Source organism: Juglans regia, unplaced genomic scaffold, assembly GCF_001411555.2.
Source record: "Juglans regia cultivar Chandler unplaced genomic scaffold, Walnut 2.0 Scaffold_701, whole genome shotgun sequence".
Taxonomy (NCBI): Eukaryota; Viridiplantae; Streptophyta; class Magnoliopsida; order Fagales; family Juglandaceae; genus Juglans; species Juglans regia.
This window is the reverse complement of record NW_023361880.1, coordinates 8,704-27,949: the sequence shown is the minus strand read 5'-3', so window position 1 is coordinate 27,949 and position 19,246 is coordinate 8,704. Positions and strand designations below refer to the sequence as shown.

General features: G+C 38.3%; 1 protein-coding gene across 1 annotated transcript; it reads left to right on the top strand.

Annotated features, from left to right (window-relative positions):
* The first annotated feature begins 1,702 nt into the window (after window positions 1-1,702).
* Window positions 1,703-2,101, top strand: LOC108996728. The gene has a single exon (XM_018972745.2). The coding sequence runs from the start codon at window positions 1,703-1,705 to the stop codon at window positions 2,099-2,101; it is 399 nt and encodes a 132-aa protein (XP_018828290.2).
* Window positions 2,102-19,246: the final 17,145 nt, after the last annotated feature.

Here is a 19,246-nt window from a genome sequence, read left to right as displayed (position 1 = left end):
ATAGACGACATATTGATCTACTCCCATTATGAGGAAGAGCATAAGAGGCACTTGAGGATTGTACTGGAGATATTATTGGAACATCAATTGTATGCCAAACTTAGTAAGTGTGAGTTTTGGCTCTACGAAGTGAAATTTCTAGGACATGTGGCTTCTAGTAAAGGAGTGGCAGTGGACCCTGTCAAGATTGATGCTGTAACAGAATGGCAAAGGCCAACTAATGCCCATGAAGTACATAGTTTTCTCGGTTTGGCAGGATACTACCGAAGGTTTGTAGAAGGGCTTTCTAGACTTTCTAGCCTTTTAAGGGCTCTGAGAAGAAAGAATGCTAGATATGTATGGACTGAGCAATGTGAGAAAAGTTTTCAGGAGTTGAAGAAGAGATTGTCTTTGGCCCCAATATTAGCACTACCAGAACCTCACAAGCCCTATGTAATCTGCAGCAACGCCTCTAAGATGGGTTTGGGATGAATTCTAATGCAAGAAGGAAGAGTCATCGCTTATGCTTCGCGATAGCTCAAGGATCATGAACGGAATTATCCTACCCACGATTTGGAACTGGTAGCGGTAGTTTTTGCACTAAAGATTTGGAGGCACTATTTGTACGGAGAGAAATGCAAAGTGTACACGGACCACAAAAGTCTTAGGTACCTGTTCAGTCAAAAAAATTTGAATATGAGGCAACGGAGATGGGTGGAGACCATTAGTGATTATCAGCATGAAATTAAATATCACCCCGGCAAGGCTAACATTGTAGTAGATGCACTTAACCTCAAGGCTCAGATAGACATACCATCGGTCTTAGCAAAAGGAACCTAATGATTGGACATCCGCCGTGAGATACCATTTTTGCAGAAATAAAAGAGTTCATATATGTGACTCAAGGAGAAATTCTGGAGGGACAACGTAAAAGATGAAAAACTGGAGAAGCTTCGACAGAAGATTCTGGAATCAGAAGCACCAACACATTTCTCTATTGGAAGGAATGAGATGCTCTTTTATAAGAAGAGGAAAGTGATTCCTAACATTGTTGAACTTAAGGAAAAAATACTAAGGGAGGCTCATTTCACCCTTTACATAGCGCACCCTAGCAGTACAAAGATGTACCAAGATTTGAAAGGTTAGTTTTGATGGGATGGAATTAAGAAGGAAGTAGTAGAATTTGTGGCAAAATGCTCCATCTGCCATATGGTAAAAGCTGAATATCAGATGCTGATAGGTGAACTACAATGATTACCTATCCTAGAGTGGAAATGGGACGATGGACTTTGTAATCGATCTGCCAAGGACATCTTCAGGAAAGAATTCGATATGGGTTATATAGCCGACCGATCGACTAAGAGCGCACATTTTCTACCCATAGCTAACATGGACTTTATGGAAAACTCTCTCAAATTTATGTTAAGGAAATCGTTTGATTGCATGGAGTACCTAAAAGCATAGTATCGGACCGAGATACCTGTTTTACTTCACAATTTTGGCAGAGTTTGCAAAAGATGTTAGGCACTCGTCTGAATTTTAGTAGCACTTAGCATGTGAGTCACCTACCTTTGGTGGAATTTGCCTACAATAATATGGAAGAAAATGCACCCTACGGGCTTTATATGGAAGAAAATGCAGATCTTTGTTGTATTGGGATGAAATGGGTGAAAGGAAGATGCTAGGACCCGAATATTTACAAGAAGTTTAGAAACAAGTAACCATGATTCAAGAAACAATGAAAGTAGCCCAGAACAGACAAAAGAGCTATGCCGATAACCGACGTAAGAGTCTGGAGTTTGCAGTAGGAGATTGGATATACTTCAAAGTATCACCCATGAAAGGAGTCGTACATTTCGGTAAAAAGGAAAAGTTAAGTCCCCGATACGTAGGACGCTATGAGATAATCGAAAGAGTCGGTCCAGTAGCTTATAGATTGGATCTGCCAATGGAGATGCCGGGAATACATAATGTATTTCATGTGTCAACCATGAAGATGTGCTTCGGAGAAAGACGACTAGTAGTTTTGGAGCCCGACGAGATTCAGCTTCAACCTAACTTGTCTTATACAGAATGGCCAGTGCAGATCGTGGATCGCAAGGAACAAGAGTTGAGGAATTGAAAGATACCTCTTGTGAAAGTACTCTGGAATAACCCAGAATTTGAAGTAGCAACTTGGGAACAGAAGGATACAATAAGAAGTGGATATCCTCATTTGTCTGTATCTTAGAACTCTTGATGTATGCATGAATTGTGTGATATAAATATATATGTTGTGAATGTTTTGTTCTATGTCAAATTTGTTTGTTCCATGTTTGTTAGTTTAAGCATGGTAACCTTGTGTATACCTACCAAACCCTTGAAACAAGGGATGGCACGAACTAGAAGGACCCCACGTATGTCTATTTCTTCAATGGCAGAGTTGAGAGAATGGAGAGAACATCACATCAGAGATCGCCTTAGAAGAAAACAAGAAGCAATAGCAGCACGATCAAGACAGATGGAGATGTTTGAGCATCATCGCACTCATGTGATGGATGCAGATGCTCAAGGAAGGCTTCAGTTTCAACCAGCATTACCCCATGAGGAACGGCAACCGTGGAGAAGCTCGAAGGAAGTAGAAAGAAGAAATCTGTGCAATTTCGATCCAGAAGAAGAAAGAAGGAATCGAGTTGCACATTGGAAGAACGTGCAAGTCAGTTTATACCTTTCGAGACCTTAGATACGTCTTCGGATCGTATTCACTTCAATGAAGAAGGTCAACCAATCAAGGACACAGAGCTTGAGATAGAGCATAGGTTGAATGAAATGCAATTCAATATGTATTTTGGTTACGGCTTGGAAGCTATATTTTACTTTTCATTGGATTCCTTGACCGTCGAGGCAGATGAAATGCCCTCATCCTCAACATCGTCTGAGAAGTCTACGGCCACTTATGGAAGAGGTAGTAGCCTGGTATTTCTTCTTATGAGTGTTTTGATTAATGGATGCAGTGCCGATTTCGAGGATGAAATCTTTTTCTAAGGATGGGACGATGTGATTGCCCAAGTTTGTCTAGGCTTGGCCCTTAGAATTTGTTCTAGGTTGCCATTGGCATTTTAGGAGCCTTAGTTACTTTGGAAGACCTTAGAATCTTTGATTTGGTAACTTGAGCACAAGAGGATAGTGGCCCTAGTATACTTTGTAATTTTGGCCCTATTTAGAAACCTAGGTCCAATGGTTTAGGCCTATGACTCAATTGTATATCACTAGTGCCAGGTGTCATGAGGATGTTACACCTTGAATCTAGTCTTGATAGTGGGTTAAGAGGGAGAGAGAAGTGTAGGAAAACACCAAGAATGGCTTGCACACCTAGCCCTTTGTTTTGCCCAGAATTCGAGTTCCAAGGTAGATTTCTTGGAAAGGGAAGCCTAGGAAAGTGAAATGGTGCTTTTCTAGAAGCTTTGCATAGGAAACAAAGGGAGGCACATAGGAATTCAAATTTAGTCAGCTTTTACCAAGTGTCAAGCATGCACTGAGTTTCTAGAAGATTATATGAAGGGACTTTTGTATCAAGGACAAGTATACCCTTAGGGTTTTGGCTAACACACTCCCAAGCATCCCATTCACTTGCCCTTGTCACTTAGTTTATTTTGGACCAATGGTACATGAAAGGTCTCCTAGGGAAGGAACATGATATGAACCCGTGGGAATGAAATCCCATGAACCCACAATCAATTTGAAAACTCCCCAAGAAAGTCAAAATCAAGTCAACGGATGGAGAACCTAGACCCGATGAGAACTTGTTTCAAGAACCTAGATTATATTAAAATCTAGACCAGTTTAAGAACCCGTCTCAAGAACCCAGATTACAAAGGAGGAACGCTACAAAGGTTGTGATTTACCTTTGATAAGTTCAAGAGTTCAACTAAGAACAAGAGGAGAAAACTCAACTCACAAATAAAATTCAATATTGTCTAACCCTTCAAATGAGGCTACAAAGAGTTTTTAAACCCAAACCTAGTTAAAACCCTAGCCAAAATAAAGCCCCTTTCACCCAAAATGACCCTTGATGAACAGTATCGGGTACAGTACGCGCAGCTACAGTAACCCTACAGTAAATTGATGAAACCCTAGTTCTTAAAAAGTAACTTTCCAAATAAGCCCTTGGCCAAACTAGAAGGCCTTCCCAACAAACTTAGTTCATAAGAAATAAGATATGTGGGCCAAGCATCTTCAAACCCACTTATTCTAAACTAATAAAATAAATCATTTAACCAAATTGGAATCCTCCAATAACAATAGGCCATATCTCTAAGTCATGTCTTCTACAGCTTGAATCAAGTGTATCAAAACTAGTTCTCCTTCTTTCAGACCCATCTTGAGTGTTGGGCTCTTGCTGGCTTCATCCCAAGTGGATTGCACCAATCATTGCATTGCTTCCTTGATCTTCTTGGTCCTTGATCTTGTAATTGGCCCATTTGGAACTTGCAAAGGATCTTTAAGAGTAGGCCCACCTTGGTTCCCATCATTCCCCCTCTCTTCAAAACGAGAAATATCAAAAACATTGAAAGTAGCAAAAACATTATACTCACCTAGAAGATCCACTTTATTTGCATTGTCATTAATTTTCTCAAGAATTTGGAAATGTCCATCTCCTCGAGGATGCAACTTAGGCCTTCTATAGGCTGGGAATCTTTCTTTGCACATGTGAACCCAAACCCAATCTCCTGGTTCAAAGATGACACGCCTTTGCCCTTTATTGGCTTGGGAAGCAACCATTTCATTCTTTTGGGAAATTTGAAGCCGTACCCTCTCATGAAGTGACTTCACCAACTCCGCCTTGTTTTGTCCGTCCAAACTACTTCTGCCATTAACAGGTAAAGACATCAAATCCAAAGGAGTAAGTGTCCTATTAATCCCCCACCATATGCCTCACGCACCAATAACTCACGCATAGAACAATTTGGCACACAAAGTATGCTTTCTTTAAACAAATAACCATCATGCTTGTAAACTTACCAAATGTCACCTTATCACATGCCACATACACATTAGAAAAATCAGCATCATCGGTATACATGTCTTTCACATATTCAAACCCAAGTATTTTAGCACTCATAGAAGTAAGAAGTACATACCTTCAGCATAGAGCATCAGCAACAATGTATTACATCCATCTAGCATGCCTTTTATATAACTTACCTTGACCCTTAAGATGCTTCAATGATTCATAATCGGTGTGAATCACAAATTCCCTTGGCCATAGGTAGTGCTGCCAAGTCTCTAATGCACGAACAAGAGCATAAAGCTCTTTGTCATAAGTAGGGTACTTCAGGGATGCCGCACTTAACTTTTCACTGAAGAAGGCTATGGGCCGCCTATCCTGCATCAAAACGGCTCCAATCCCTATTCCTGAGGCGTCACATTTAATCTCAAAAGCTCTGTTAAAATCAGGTAATGCTAACACAGGTGCATAGCACAACCTTTCTTTAATAGTGGCAAAAGCATTCTCTTGGTTAGCCCCCCAATGAAACCCAACATTCTTTTTAATTACCTCAGTGAGTGGTGCAGCAATGGTACTAAAGTCTTTAACAAAATGTCAATAAAAGCTAGTTAAGCCATGAAAGCTTCTTACCTCAGTGATGCTTTTTGGCGTTGGCCACTCCTTGATGGCCTTGACTTTCTCTTCATCCACCTCAATACCTTTTGTACTAACAACATAACCAATAAAAACAACTTTCTCCGTGCAAAAGGCACATTTCTTGAAATTAGCATACAATATTTCACATCTCAACACATCAAACACATATCTCAAATGCTTAATATGTTCATTTAAGTACTTGTTGTACTCTAAGTGATATGACCCCGCGGGAATGAAATCCCTTGAACCCACAGTCAATTTGAAAACTTCCCAAGAAAGCCAAAATCAAGTCAATGGATGGAGAACCTAGACCCGATGAGAACTTGTTTCAAGAACCTAGATTATATTAAAATCTAAACCCGTTGAAGAACCCGTCTCAAGAACCCAGATTATAAAGGAGGAACGCCACAAAGGTTGTGATTTACCTTTGATAAGTTCAAAAGTTCAATTAAGAACAAGAGGAGTAAAACTCAACTCACAATGAATAAATTCATCAAATTTCATAAACTTCATAATCTGATTAGAATGAGGCTACATAGAATATTTAAAGGAAAACCTAATGAAACCCTAGCCAAAATAAACCCCCATCTTCCAAAAGTGCCCCTGGATGAACAGTGTCGCGGCTACAGTGCCGCGCAACAGTAACTCTGCTACAGTAACCCTAACCCTAGTTCAATAAAATAATAACTTTCCCAACATGCCCTTGCATAGGCCTCCTTAAGTGCTTCCCATAATAAACTCAATTATTCTAAACTAATAAAATAAGTTCTTTAAATGAATTAAATAAGTTGAAACCCTTCAAGAGCCCAAAGCCTTTAAGTCTTGTCGTTGCCTTCTTCCGTAGCTGATCAAATGAATTAAAACAGGATCCTCATCCTTCAAGCTCCATCTTGAATGTTGGCCTCTTGCTAAACTTATCTCAGGTGGATTGCATCAATCCTTGCATTGTCTCTTTGATCTTCTTGGCCCATCTGGAAGTTGCAAATGATCTTTAAGACTAGGCTCATCTTGGTTCCCATCATTCCCCCTCTCCTCAAAAGGATTCGACCTCGAATCTCCACCTGGATCAAAGGGAAAGTGGTTAGTCCCATTGAAAATAGTAGAAACATGATACTTACCTGGAAGATCCATTAGATATGCATTTTCATTAATTTGTTCAAAATTTTGGACTAGTCCATCCAAGCTACCCATATCATCAACTGGTGAAGATTTTAAATCTAAAGGAGGAAATTGATTAAGTCTATAAACAATTTCAATTGGTGAAAATTTAGTAGTGGCATGAACATTCCAATCATATGTAAACTCAATGAATGGCAAAGAATACTCCCACAAATATTCATGAAGCACATCTAAAGTCTTCCTCGAACCAAAATGACCACTCCAATATGCAAACTCAATGAATGGCAAATAATACTCCCGCAAACGTTCATGCAACAAGTCAATGAATGGCAAATGATACTCCCATAAACGTTCATGCAACATTTCTGAAATCTTATTTTCACCAGAATGACCACTCCAATTATATGCAAAATCAATGAAATACAAATGATACTCCCGCAAACGTTCGTGTAACGCATCTTTGAAAAGCAAATGATATTTCCATAAACGTTCATGCAACACAACAAAAGTCTTCCTTACACCATGGTTACCCAACAAACCAGCATGTCCGTCACACACAAGCAACTTACGCATAAAACTAGTAGGCACACAAAATCTATTCATTCTAAACAAGTACCAATCTAGTTTATAGAACTTACCAAAAGATGCATTCTCACATGTTCCATACACACTAGCAAAGTCATCATTATTAGCATGCAATTCCTTATCATATTCAAATCTCAACAATTTCACATCTAAAATGAAGACAAGGACATACCTTCTTGCTAAAGCATCAACCACAAAATTTTTCATACCTTGTGTGTATTTGAATACATGAGGAAAAGTCTCAATACAATCCTCCCGCTTAGGATGCATTCTAGTCAACAACTTACCTTGTCCCTGTAAGTGTGTCAATGATTCTTGTTTTTCCAAGAAAGGTCGATTAAGAATTGCCGCACCTGGCGTAAAATTAATGTAGTGCTCTATCTCCCTAATAGGTGGCAATCCACTAAACACACCACTTGGAAACACGACCTCATATCCCTGCAACAAAGAGACAACAATACTAGGCAAACATATGTCAAGTTCGTTAGGATTAAGACTTGCCTTAGCATAAAAACTCACTTTTCTCTTTGTTTTTCTCTCACTTTCTTCACACTCTCTTTTCTTTCCTCTCTCTTTTTCTTTTTCACTCTCTTTTTCCCTTTCACACTCTTTTTTCTTTTCACTCTCTTTTTTTCTGTCACTCTCTTTTTCTTCATCTTTTTTTGTACTCTCGACCTCACAATTATTTTTCAACTCATTCTCTCTTGTGCTTGAGGTCTTATTCTCACCCTCTTCTTTTTTTCTCACTCATTTTTCTCTCTTTCTCCATTTCGGTTTCACTATTTCTTTTCTTCTCAATCTCATCTTCACACTTGCTTTTCAGCTCAATCTCACTCTCACCTTCACTCTTGCTTTTCAGCTCATTCTCACTTTCACTCTTGCTTCTTTGCTCAATCTCCTTTTCACTTTTTCTTTTTTGATCACTCTCACTTTTACTCTTTCTTTTTTTATCACTCTCATTTTCACTCTTTCTGTTTTGAGCAACCTCACATTTCAGCTTCAATTGATCCCCATGGACCTGTGTTGGAGTTAAAGGAGCAAGTTTTATTGTTTTTCCATCTTTTTCAAAACTGTACATGTTCCTTAACCCATCGTGGATCACCTTCCTATCATACTGCCATGGCTTCCCCAACAAAATATGACTAGCATGCATAGGCACTACATCACAAAGCACCATATCCTGGTATTTCCCAATTGAAAAAGAAACTCGCACTTGCTTATTTACCCTAACCTCCCCACAATCACTCAACCACTGCAACATGTACGGTCTAGGGTGTTTCAAGGTACGTAAATTCAATTTCTCAACTAAAGTAGTGCTAGCCAAATTAATACAACTCCTCAAATCAATGATCATACTACATACCTTGTTGTTGATGTGGCATCTAGTATGAAAAATATTCTCACTCTTCTGCTCTATATCATCCATCTTAATTTCTGTATTGAGTGCATGCCTGGTAACAAGAGAATCACCATACTCTTCATTCTCATCCTCATTTTCAACACTAAACTCAGGACGCCTCCAATCTCTCCTGCCATGAAGATTTCTAATTACTGCATTTTGATGATCCATCCTATCCCTCACTTCACCCAACACCAAGTTCAACTTCTCAAATTGTTGTTGCATGACTTGTAATAGAAAGGATGAGTTATCTACCATCTCCTTTGGTAATGAGTCACACCTATGAGACATCATAATGTGCTGCACAAAAAGAATGTTAGTGGAAAACCTCACACACTCTCTTACGTGTTTACACTCGAATAATGGCACTTCACTCATGTTTCACTCTTAATTGACTTTTTCTCGATAATAGTCTCACACTCTCTTGCATTTTACCTCAATAGTTTTCTCGCTCAAGCTCTTTAAGAACTAGTTGAACTAAATCAAGACAATACAACCTTGTAGTATTCCAACCAGTAATATAGATCCAAGAAATAATGAAGGAATAAAATGACATGAGACTCAATGAATTTATACGAGCGAAAGAGTATTATAAAACAATATACCAACTAGAAAGATGTATTTAGCTCCTATGATGATAAAAATTCAATCAACAAATACTTTTCTTCTCTTTGTTGTAAGTATGTAGCAACCTTTGAATATGTTACATTTTCTTATCTTCTTCTTCTTCTTCTTCTTCATTTTTTTTTTCGAATTTTTTTTTTTTCTTTTCTTTTCTCTAAATCAATCACAAACAGCAATACTCAATTATGAAATTCAAGCACACAATTGACAATGAAGTAAAAGAGAATCAATGGAACGACACTCCAAGCAATGGACAAACTTAGAGATGTAAGAAATCTTAGAATTTTGAAAGTTTAGGAGATGCAAATTTCAATCAAACCAAAAACCCTAAGAATTTTGGCAGCTTACTTTTTGTTTCAATTTTTTTTTCTTTTTTGGCAACCTTAGAACAATGAAACTCTAGAATTAAATTTAAAAATGCAAGAAATTAAAAGATAGAATCTGACCTGATAGGAAACCTTGCTCTGATACCAAATGATATGAACCCGAGGGAATGAATTCCATTGAACCCGCAGTCAATTTGAAAACTCCTCAAGTCAAATGGATGGAGAACCTAGACCCGATGAGAACTTGTTCCAAAAACCTAGATTATATTAAAATCTAGACCTGTTGAAGAACCCATCTCAAGAACCCAGGTTACAAAGGAGGAACACCACAAAAGTTGTGATTTACCTTTGATAAGTTCAAAAGTTCAATTAAGAACAAGAGGAGTAAAACTCAACTCACAATGAATAAATTTATCAAATTTCATAAATTTCTTAACATGAGGCAACAAAGTGTATTTAAACTAAAACTTAATTAAAACTCTAGCCAAAATAATGCCCCATCTTCCAAAAATACCCCTAAGTGAACAGTGCCGTGGCTACTATACATCGCTATAGTAACTCGGCTACAGTAACCCTAACCCTAGTTCAATAAAATAATAAATTTCCCAACTTGCCATTGCAAAGGCCCCCTTAAGTGCTTCCCATAATAAACTCAATTATTCTAAACTAATAAAATAAGTTCTTTAAATGAATTAAATAAGTTGAAACCCTTCAAAAGCCCAAAGCCTTTAAGTTTTGTCGTTGCCTTCTTCCGTAGCTGAACAAATGAATTAAAACAGGATCCTCATCCTTCAAGCCCCATCTTGAATGTTGGCCTCTTGCTAAACTTATCCCAGGTGGATTGCATCAATCCTTGCATTGTCTCTTTGATCTTCTTGGCCCATCTGGAAGTTGCAAATGATCTTTAAGACTAGGCTCATCTTGGTTCCCATCACTAAGATATTATCAAAGTACACAACCACAAACTTGCCTATGAATGCACATAGGACATGGTTCATTGATCTCATGAAAGTACTGGGCGCATTTGTAAGTCCAAATGGCATAACCAACCATTCATAAAGCCCATACTTATTAGTCTTAAAAGCAGTTTTCCATTCATCACCCTCTTTCATTCTAATTTGATGGTACTCACTTTTAAGATCAATTTTACTGAAAATACATGAGCCATGCAATTCATCAAGCATATCATCCAATCTAGGAATGGGATGACGATACTTTACCGTGATATTGTTGACCGCCCTGCAATCAACGCACATCCTTCTTTGGCACTAGTAGCACTGGTACTGCACATGGGCTCATGCTCTCCCTCACGTACTCCTTGCTCATCAAATCCTCGACTTGCCTCTAAAGCTCATTTGTCTCCTTTGGATTACTCCTATAGGCTGGCCGGTTTGGAATAGCAGCCCCGGGCACAAAATCAATCTGGTACTCAATGCCTCTAATGGGTGGCAACTCATTTGGCATCTCCTCCGGGAATACATCCTCAAACTCCTGCAACAAAGAAACAGCCAAGCTAGGAAGAGACTGGTTAGTTTCATCAAGAGTAAGATAAGACTCTTTATAGACAAGAAAAATCATAGGGCGATCTGCGAAGAAAGCCCTCTTAACCTCACTCTCTCTTGCATAGAAACTCACTTTTGCTTTTCCTTTTCTCTCAGAAGACTCTCTTTCTTTTTTCTCTCGTGGCTCCACTCTTTCTTCTTTACTCTCAGCCACCCCTCTACTTTCTTTTTTACTCTTTCTTTTATGCTCATTTTCATTTTCACTCTCACTCTTTCTTTTTTGGTCAATCACTTTTTCACTCTTTCTTTTTTGATCACTCACATTTTCACTCTCTCTTTTGATCACTCTCATTTTCACTCTTTCTTTTATGCTCATTTTCATTTTCACCCTCACTCTTTCTTTTTTGGTCAATCACTTTTTCACTCTTTCTTTTTTTATTACTCACATTTTCACTCTTTCTCTTTCGATCACTCTCATTTTCACTCTTTCTTTTTTGAGCAACCTCACTTTTCAATTCCAGTTGGTCCTCATAGACCTGGCTTGGAGTTAAAGTAGCAAGCTTAATTGTTTTGCCCTCCTTTTCAAAGCTGTACATGTTCTTGAACCTATCATGTGTCTCTCTTCTATCATACTGCAACGGCCTCCCCAACAAAATATGGCCCTCATGTATAGACACAACATTACAAAGCACCTCATCCTGATACTTTCCAATAAAAAAAGTAACTAATACTTGTTTATCCACCCTAACCTCTCCACAATCATTCAACCACTGCAATTTGTATGGTCAAGAGTGTTTTAAGGTTGGTAAATTCAATTTCTCAACCAAAGTAGTGCTAGCCACATTAGTACAACTCCATCCATCAATGATCATACTACATACCTTATTGTTGACATGGCATCTAGTATGGAAAATGTTCTCTCTCTGTTGCTCTGCATCATCCACCTTAATGTGTGCATTAAGAGCACGCCTGGCAACAAGAGACTCACCTGTCACAGGGTATACCACTCCATCATCATCACTAGCATCACATCCAACTCGGGCACCTCATCACTATCATCCTCACTCTCAGTCATCACCTCGCCATTGTCACGCATAATCATCATCCTCCTATTTGGACATTGAGAAGCAATGTGCCCTGAACCCAAACACTTAAAACATTTGATATCTCTATTCCGTGAAGGTTGGGATTCTACCTTGGGTTTGTTGCTAGTTCCTTCATCTTTTCCCTTAGCTGGTTCGGTCTTTCTCTTTGCTTCAGCTGGATCATTCCTATCCCATTTTGATTTCCAAGCAGTGCTAGAAACCAAAGTGTACCTTGCTATCCCTTTTCTCTTTAATTGCCTCTCCACCTTCATAGCCATGTGCACCATGTCTTCTATCTCCACATAATGCTGCAATTCAATTACATTGGCTATGTACCTATTCAACCCACTCAAAAATCTAGCCATGGTGGCCTCTCGGTCCTCCTCTACATTAGCCCGAATCATCGCCACCTCCATCTCCTTATGGTAATCCTCCACACTCCTAGACCCCTGTGTAAGATTTTGTAGTTTCTGGAAAAGGTCTCTATAGTAATGGCTAGGAACAAATATCCACCTCATGAGAGCTTTCAACTCTCCCCATGTCTCTATAGGCCTCTCATAATTCCTTCTCCTATTGGTCACTAATTGATCCCACCAAATAATAGCATAATCAGTGAACTCAATTACCGCCAACTTCACTTTCTTCTCCTCCGAGTAATTATGGCAATCAAACACCAACTTTATTTTTTTCTCCCACTCTAGATAAAACCTCAGGGTCAGTTCTACCTTGGAAAGATGGTATTTTCATTTTGATGCTACCAAGGTCTCTATCTACACCATCCCGACCCCTTAGATTTCCCTCAAGTCCTCTTTCATGCCTAACTCCTCTATTTCTCCCCGACCCAACGTCAGATGCTAAATCTTCCTCTTCCTCACCATCTCCTTCATTCTCATACTGATTTTCAACTCTATGCTCACGTCGCCTCCTATCCCTCCTACCTTGTAGATTTCTAATCGCTGCTTCTTGATGATCCATCCTATCTGATGGGAACCAAGGTGGGCCTAGTCTTAAAGATATGTTGCAAGTACCAGATGGGTCAAATACAAGTTCAAGGGCTTAAACGATGAAGATTATGCTTTGATTCATTTCATAAGCTATGGAAAGGGCAACAACATGACTTATAGGCTTTGGACACTTGAAGACTTTCAACTTATTTAATTAATTTCAAGGACCTATTTTATTTGCTTAGAATAATTGGGTTTATGCCTATGCAAGGGCATATTGGGAAAGTTATTATTTTATTGAACTAGGGTTAGGGTTACTGTAGCGAGTTACTGTAGCTCCGTACTGTAGCCGCGGCACTGTTCATCCAGGGGCACTTTTGGAAGATGGGGGGTTTATTTTGGCTAGGGTTTCATTATGTTTTGCTTTAAATACTCTATGTGGCCACATTTTAATCAGATTATGAAGTTTATGAAATTTGATGAATTTATTCATTGTGAGTTGAGTTTTACTCCTCTTGTTCTTAATTGAACTTTTGAACTTATCAAAGGTAAATCACAACCTTTGTGGCGTTCCTCCTTTGTAATTTGGGTTCTTGAGACGGGTTCTTCAACGGGTCTAGATTTTAATACAATCTAGGTTCTTGAAACGAGTTCTCATTGGGTCTAGGTTCTCCATCCATTGACTTGATTTTGGCTTTCTTGGGATATTTTCAAATTGATTGTGGATTCAAGGGATTCCTTTCCCGCGGGTTCATATCATTTGGTATTCAGAGCAAGGTTTCCAATCAGGTCTGATTCTATCTTTTAATTCTAGCATCCTCAAATTTAATTCTAGGGCTTCATTGTTCTAGGCTTGCCAAAAAAAAAAAATAGAAACAAAAAGTAGGCTGCCGAAATTCTTAGGATTTTGGGTTTGGCTGAAATTTGCATCACCTAGGGTTTCAATATTCTAGGGTTTCCTATATTTCTAAGTCTGTCAATTGCTTGGAGTGTCGTTCCATTGATTCTCTTCTACTTCATTGTCCATGCTTGTGTGTTTGAATTCAATTGGTTGGTTTTCACAACTGACTATTGCTGTTTGTGGATGAATTAGAGAAAAGAAAAGAAAGGAAAAGAAAAGAAAAGAAAAGAAAGGAAAGAAAAGAAAAGAAAAGAAAGGAAAGGAAAAGAAAAGAAAAGAAAATTCGAAAAAAAAAAAAACGAAAAAAAAAAGAAGGGGATGAAGAAAAGAGAAGGTAGCATATTCAAAGTTGCTACATAGTTACAACAAAGAGAAAGAAAGAAATTTGTTGATTAAACCTTATGATCAAAGGGGCTGCTGCATACATCACTCAAGTTGGTATATTGTCTTATTGTTAGTCTTTCATTCGTATAACTTCATTGATTCTCGGGTCATTTTTATTCCTTCATGTTTCTTGGATCTAATTACTAGTTGGGATAATACAAGGTTGTATTGTCTTGATTTAGTTCAACTAGTTCTTAATGAACTTGAGTGGGAAAACTCTTGAGGTAAAAGGCAAGAGAGTGTGAGATTATTATCGAGTAAAAAGCCAATTCAGAGTTACACACGAGTGGAGTGTCATTATTTGAGTGTAAACACGTAAGGGAGTGTGTGAGGTTTTTCACTAACATTCTTTTTGTGCAGCACATTATGATGTCTCATAGGAGTGACTCATCACCAAAGGAGATGGTAGATAACACATCTTTTGTGTTGCAAGTCATGCAACAACAGTTTGAGAAGTTGAACTTGGTGTTGGGTGAAGTAAGGGATAGGATGGATCATCAAGATGTGGTAATTAGAAATCTTCATGGCAGGAGAGATAGGAGGCGTCCCGAGTTTAGTGTAGAAAATGGGTATGAGAATGAAGAGTATGGTGATTCTCTTGTTACCAGGCATGCACTCAATACAAAAATCAAGATGGATGATATAGAGCAGCAGAGTGAGAATATTTTTCATACTAGATGACACATCAACAACAAGGTATGTAGTATGATCATTGATTTGAGGAGTTGTATTAATTTGGCTAGCACTACATTAGTTGAGAAATTGAATTTACGTACCTTGAAACACCCTAGACCATACATGTTGCACTGGTTGAGTGATTGTGGGGAGGTTAGGGTAAATAAGCAAGTGCTAGTTTCTTTTTCAATTGGGAAATACCAGGATATGGTGCTTTGTGATGTAGTGCCTATGCATGCTAGTCATATTTTGTTGGGGAAGTCATGGCAGTATGATAGGAAGGTGATCCATGATGGGTTAAGGAACATGTACAGTTTTGAAAAAGATGGAAAAACAATCAAACTTGCTCCTTTAACTCCAACACAGGTCCATGGGGATCAATTGAAGCTGAAATGTAAGGTTGCTCAAAGCAGAAAGAGTGAAAATGAGAGTGATAAAAAAAGAAAGAGTAAAAGTGAGAGTGATCAAAAAAGAAAAAGTGAAAAGGAGATTGAGCAAACAAGGAAGAGTGAAAGTGAGAATGAGCTGAAAAGCAAGAGTGAAGGTGAGAGTGAAAGTGAAAGTGAGATTGAGCTGAAAAGCAAGAGTGAATGTGAGATTGAGAAGAAAAGAAATAGTGAGACCGAAATGGAGAAAGAGAGAAAAATGAGAGAGAAAAAAGAAGAGGGTGAGACTAAGACCTCAAGCAAAAGAGAGAATGAGTTGAAAAATAATTATGAGGTCGAGAGTACAAAAAAAGATGAAGAAAAAGAGAGTGACAGAAAAAAAGAGAGTGAAAAGAAAAAAGAGTGTGAAAGGAAAAAAGAGAGTGAAAAAGAAAAAGAGAGTGGAAAGAAAAGAGAGTGAAAAAGAAAAAGAGAGTGGAAAGAAAAGAGAGTGTGAAGAAAGTGAGAGAAAAACAAAGAGAAAAGTGAGTTTTTATGCTAAGGCAAGTCTTAATCCTAACGAACTTGACGTATGTTTGCCTAGTATTGTTGTCTCTTTGTTGCAGGGATATGAGGTCGTGTTTCCAAGTGGTGTATTTAGTGGATTGCCACCCATTAGGGAGATAGAGCACTACATTGATTTTGTGCCAGGTGCAACAATTCCTAACCGACCTTTCTTGGAAGAACATGAGCCATTGACACACTTAAAGGGAGAAGGTAAGTTGTTGACTATAATGCGTGCTAAGCGGGAGGATTCTATTGAGACTTTTGCTCATGTATTCAAATACACACAAGGTATGGAAACTTTTGTGGTTGATGCTTTAGCAAGAAGGTATGTACTTATCTTCATTTTAGATGCAAAATTGTTGAAACTTGAATATGATAAGGAATTGCATGCTAATGATGATGACTTTGCTATTGTATATGGAACATGTGAGAAAGCATCGTTTGGTAAGTTCTATAAACTAGATTGGTACTTGTTTATAAAGAATAGATTTTATGTACCTACTAGTTTTATATGTAAGTTGCTTGTGTGCGATGGACATGGTGGTTTGTTGGGTAACCATGGTGTAAGGAAGACTTTTGTTGTGTTGCATGAACGTTTGTGGGAATATCATTTGCCTTTCAATGACGTGTTGCATGAACATTTGTGGAAGTATCAATTGCCATTCATTGATGTGTTGCATGAACGTTTGTGGGACTATCATTTGCCCTTCATTGAGTTTGCATATATTTGGAGTAGTCATTCTGGTGTCAAGAAAATATTAGACATTTTGTATGAACATTTATGTTGGTCTAAGATGAAGAGAGATGTCAATTGTATTTGTGGCAGGTGCATTACATGCAGAAAGGCCAAATTTATACTTTTGCCACATGGGTTGCATACGCCCTTACCTATTCCTAGTGAGTCATGTGTAGACATATCTATAGACTTTGTTTTGGGGCTGCCAAGGAAAGAAAGGAGTAGAAATTCTATTTTTGTGGTTATGGATGGATTTATAGAGTTTGCATATAACAGGACCATGCATACTACCACTTTATATTCTCCTTTTGAAATTGTTTATAGACTTATCTATAGACTCGTTTAAACACAGCAGGAACAGGAAATAGAACGAAAATAAAAGATAGACAAACTTATCTTAGAACCAAAGCTCTGATACCAAAATGATATGAACTTCACCAACAATTGTGATGAAACCCGATAACAATGATGGCTTGGAACCCCAAGATCGTATTGACAAGATTTGTTGAGCCTTGACCAGTCACCCAACTAGATGAGAACCAAGACTACGAAGGATTGAAAACGCCACACCCAGAAATCAGAATCAAGGTGATAAGTTTGGAGCTTGAACGCCACAAGATTAACTTGATAAGTTCAAGGAGTTCTTTGAAGAACCAAGAGGAACACAAGACCTCACAAAAACAAATAAGTTTCTGAAATTTCCAATCTGCCATTAAAACTCGAAATAACCCCTTTATATACTTGGAACAACCCTCCAAGAATAGGAAAAGTCATAACTACAGCTTTAAAAGCAACACAAATATTAACATAACAAGTCCCACGAAATTTAGGCCTCTTGGACTTCTAGAGGCAGCCAGAAATGACTAAATGACTAAATTCAATGTATTTCACGTACCCAGGCAAGACCAAGTTCATTCACCTATTTAATATTCTTGAAACTTAACAAATTCACGTCCTTTAATGGTCAGACCATTCATCATATTTCTATGTGCTAATTAGCCTCTTCAATTGCCTTGATGACATGGATTAAGTCTTGAATATTATTTGAGCCCATCTTGGTCTTTTTAGAATCAGCCCAATTCTCTTGGATTAGCCCATTTAGTGCTTCCTTGAAACGTTTGGCTCTAAGTCTTGTAATTGGGCCACTAGGAAATGACAAAGGGTCTTGTACAAATTCAGCTCCATTCCCACTTGTATGATTAGCATGTCCAACTCCTTGGTTTGCATCATTCTCCCCCTCTTGAGAAGGATTTGTCCTCAAATCATCACCTACATCAAAAGGAGACAAATCAGCAACATTAAAGCTTGCACTGACACCATACTCACCTGGTAAGTCAAGCTTGTAGGCATTATCATTGATGCGTTCTACTACTTGAAATGGCCCGTCACCCCGAGGTAGGAGTTTTGAACGCCGCTTCTCTGGAAAACGGTCCTTCCTTAAGTGCAACCAAACCCAATCTCCTGGTTGAAACACTACCTTCTTACGTCCCTTGTTGGCTTGATGGACATATTGTTTAGTCCTCCTTTCAATGTTCAGCCGTGCCTTTTCATGAATCATCTTTACAAATTCTGCCTTCTTTTTGCCATCTAAGTTCACACGTTCACTCAAAGGTAAAGAAGTTAAATCCAAAGGTGACAATGGGTTAAAGCCATAAACAATTTCAAATGGTGAAAACTTAGTTGCAGAATGTATACTTCTATTGTAAGCAAATTCAACATGTGGCAAACAATCTTCCCATGCTTTCAAGTTCTTTTTAATGATAGCACGCAACAAAGACGACAAAGTTCTATTTACTACTTCAGTTTGGCCATCCGTTTGTGGATGACAAGTAGTAGAAAACAACAACTTAGTTCCCAGCTTTCCCCACAAAGTCTTCCAAAAGTAACTCAAAAACTTTGCATCCCTATCAGAAACAATGGTCTTAGGCATACCATGTAACCTAACAATTTCTTTGAAGAACAAATCAGCTATATGTGATGCATCATCAGTTTTATGGCATGCAATGAAGTGTGCCATCTTGGAAAATCTATCTTCCACCACAAAAACTGAATCTCTCCCCCTCTTAGTCCTAGGTAAACCTAAAACAAAATCCATAGAAATATCAGTCCAAGGTTCACTAGGTATTGGCAAAGGGGTGTACAAACCATGGGGTTTCAACTTAGACTTAGCCTGTTTACACGTGATACACTTCTCACAAATTCTTTCCACATCACGTTTCATATGAGGCCAAAAAAAATGTTCATGCAAAATTCCTAAAGTCTTAGCTACACCAAAATGACCCATCAAACCACCACCATGAGCTTCTCTCACAAGCAATTCGCGCAAAGAACATATTGGCAAACACAGTTTATTTTCCCGAAACAAAAATCCATCATACCTATAAAACTTACCAAACGCCATTTTTTCACATGCATTGAACACATCACCAAAA

Coding starts and splice junctions, on each gene's coding strand:
- LOC108996728 (XM_018972745.2), top strand. CDS start 1,703: ATGATTCAAGAAACAATGAAAGTAGCCCAGAACAGACAAAAGAGCTAT.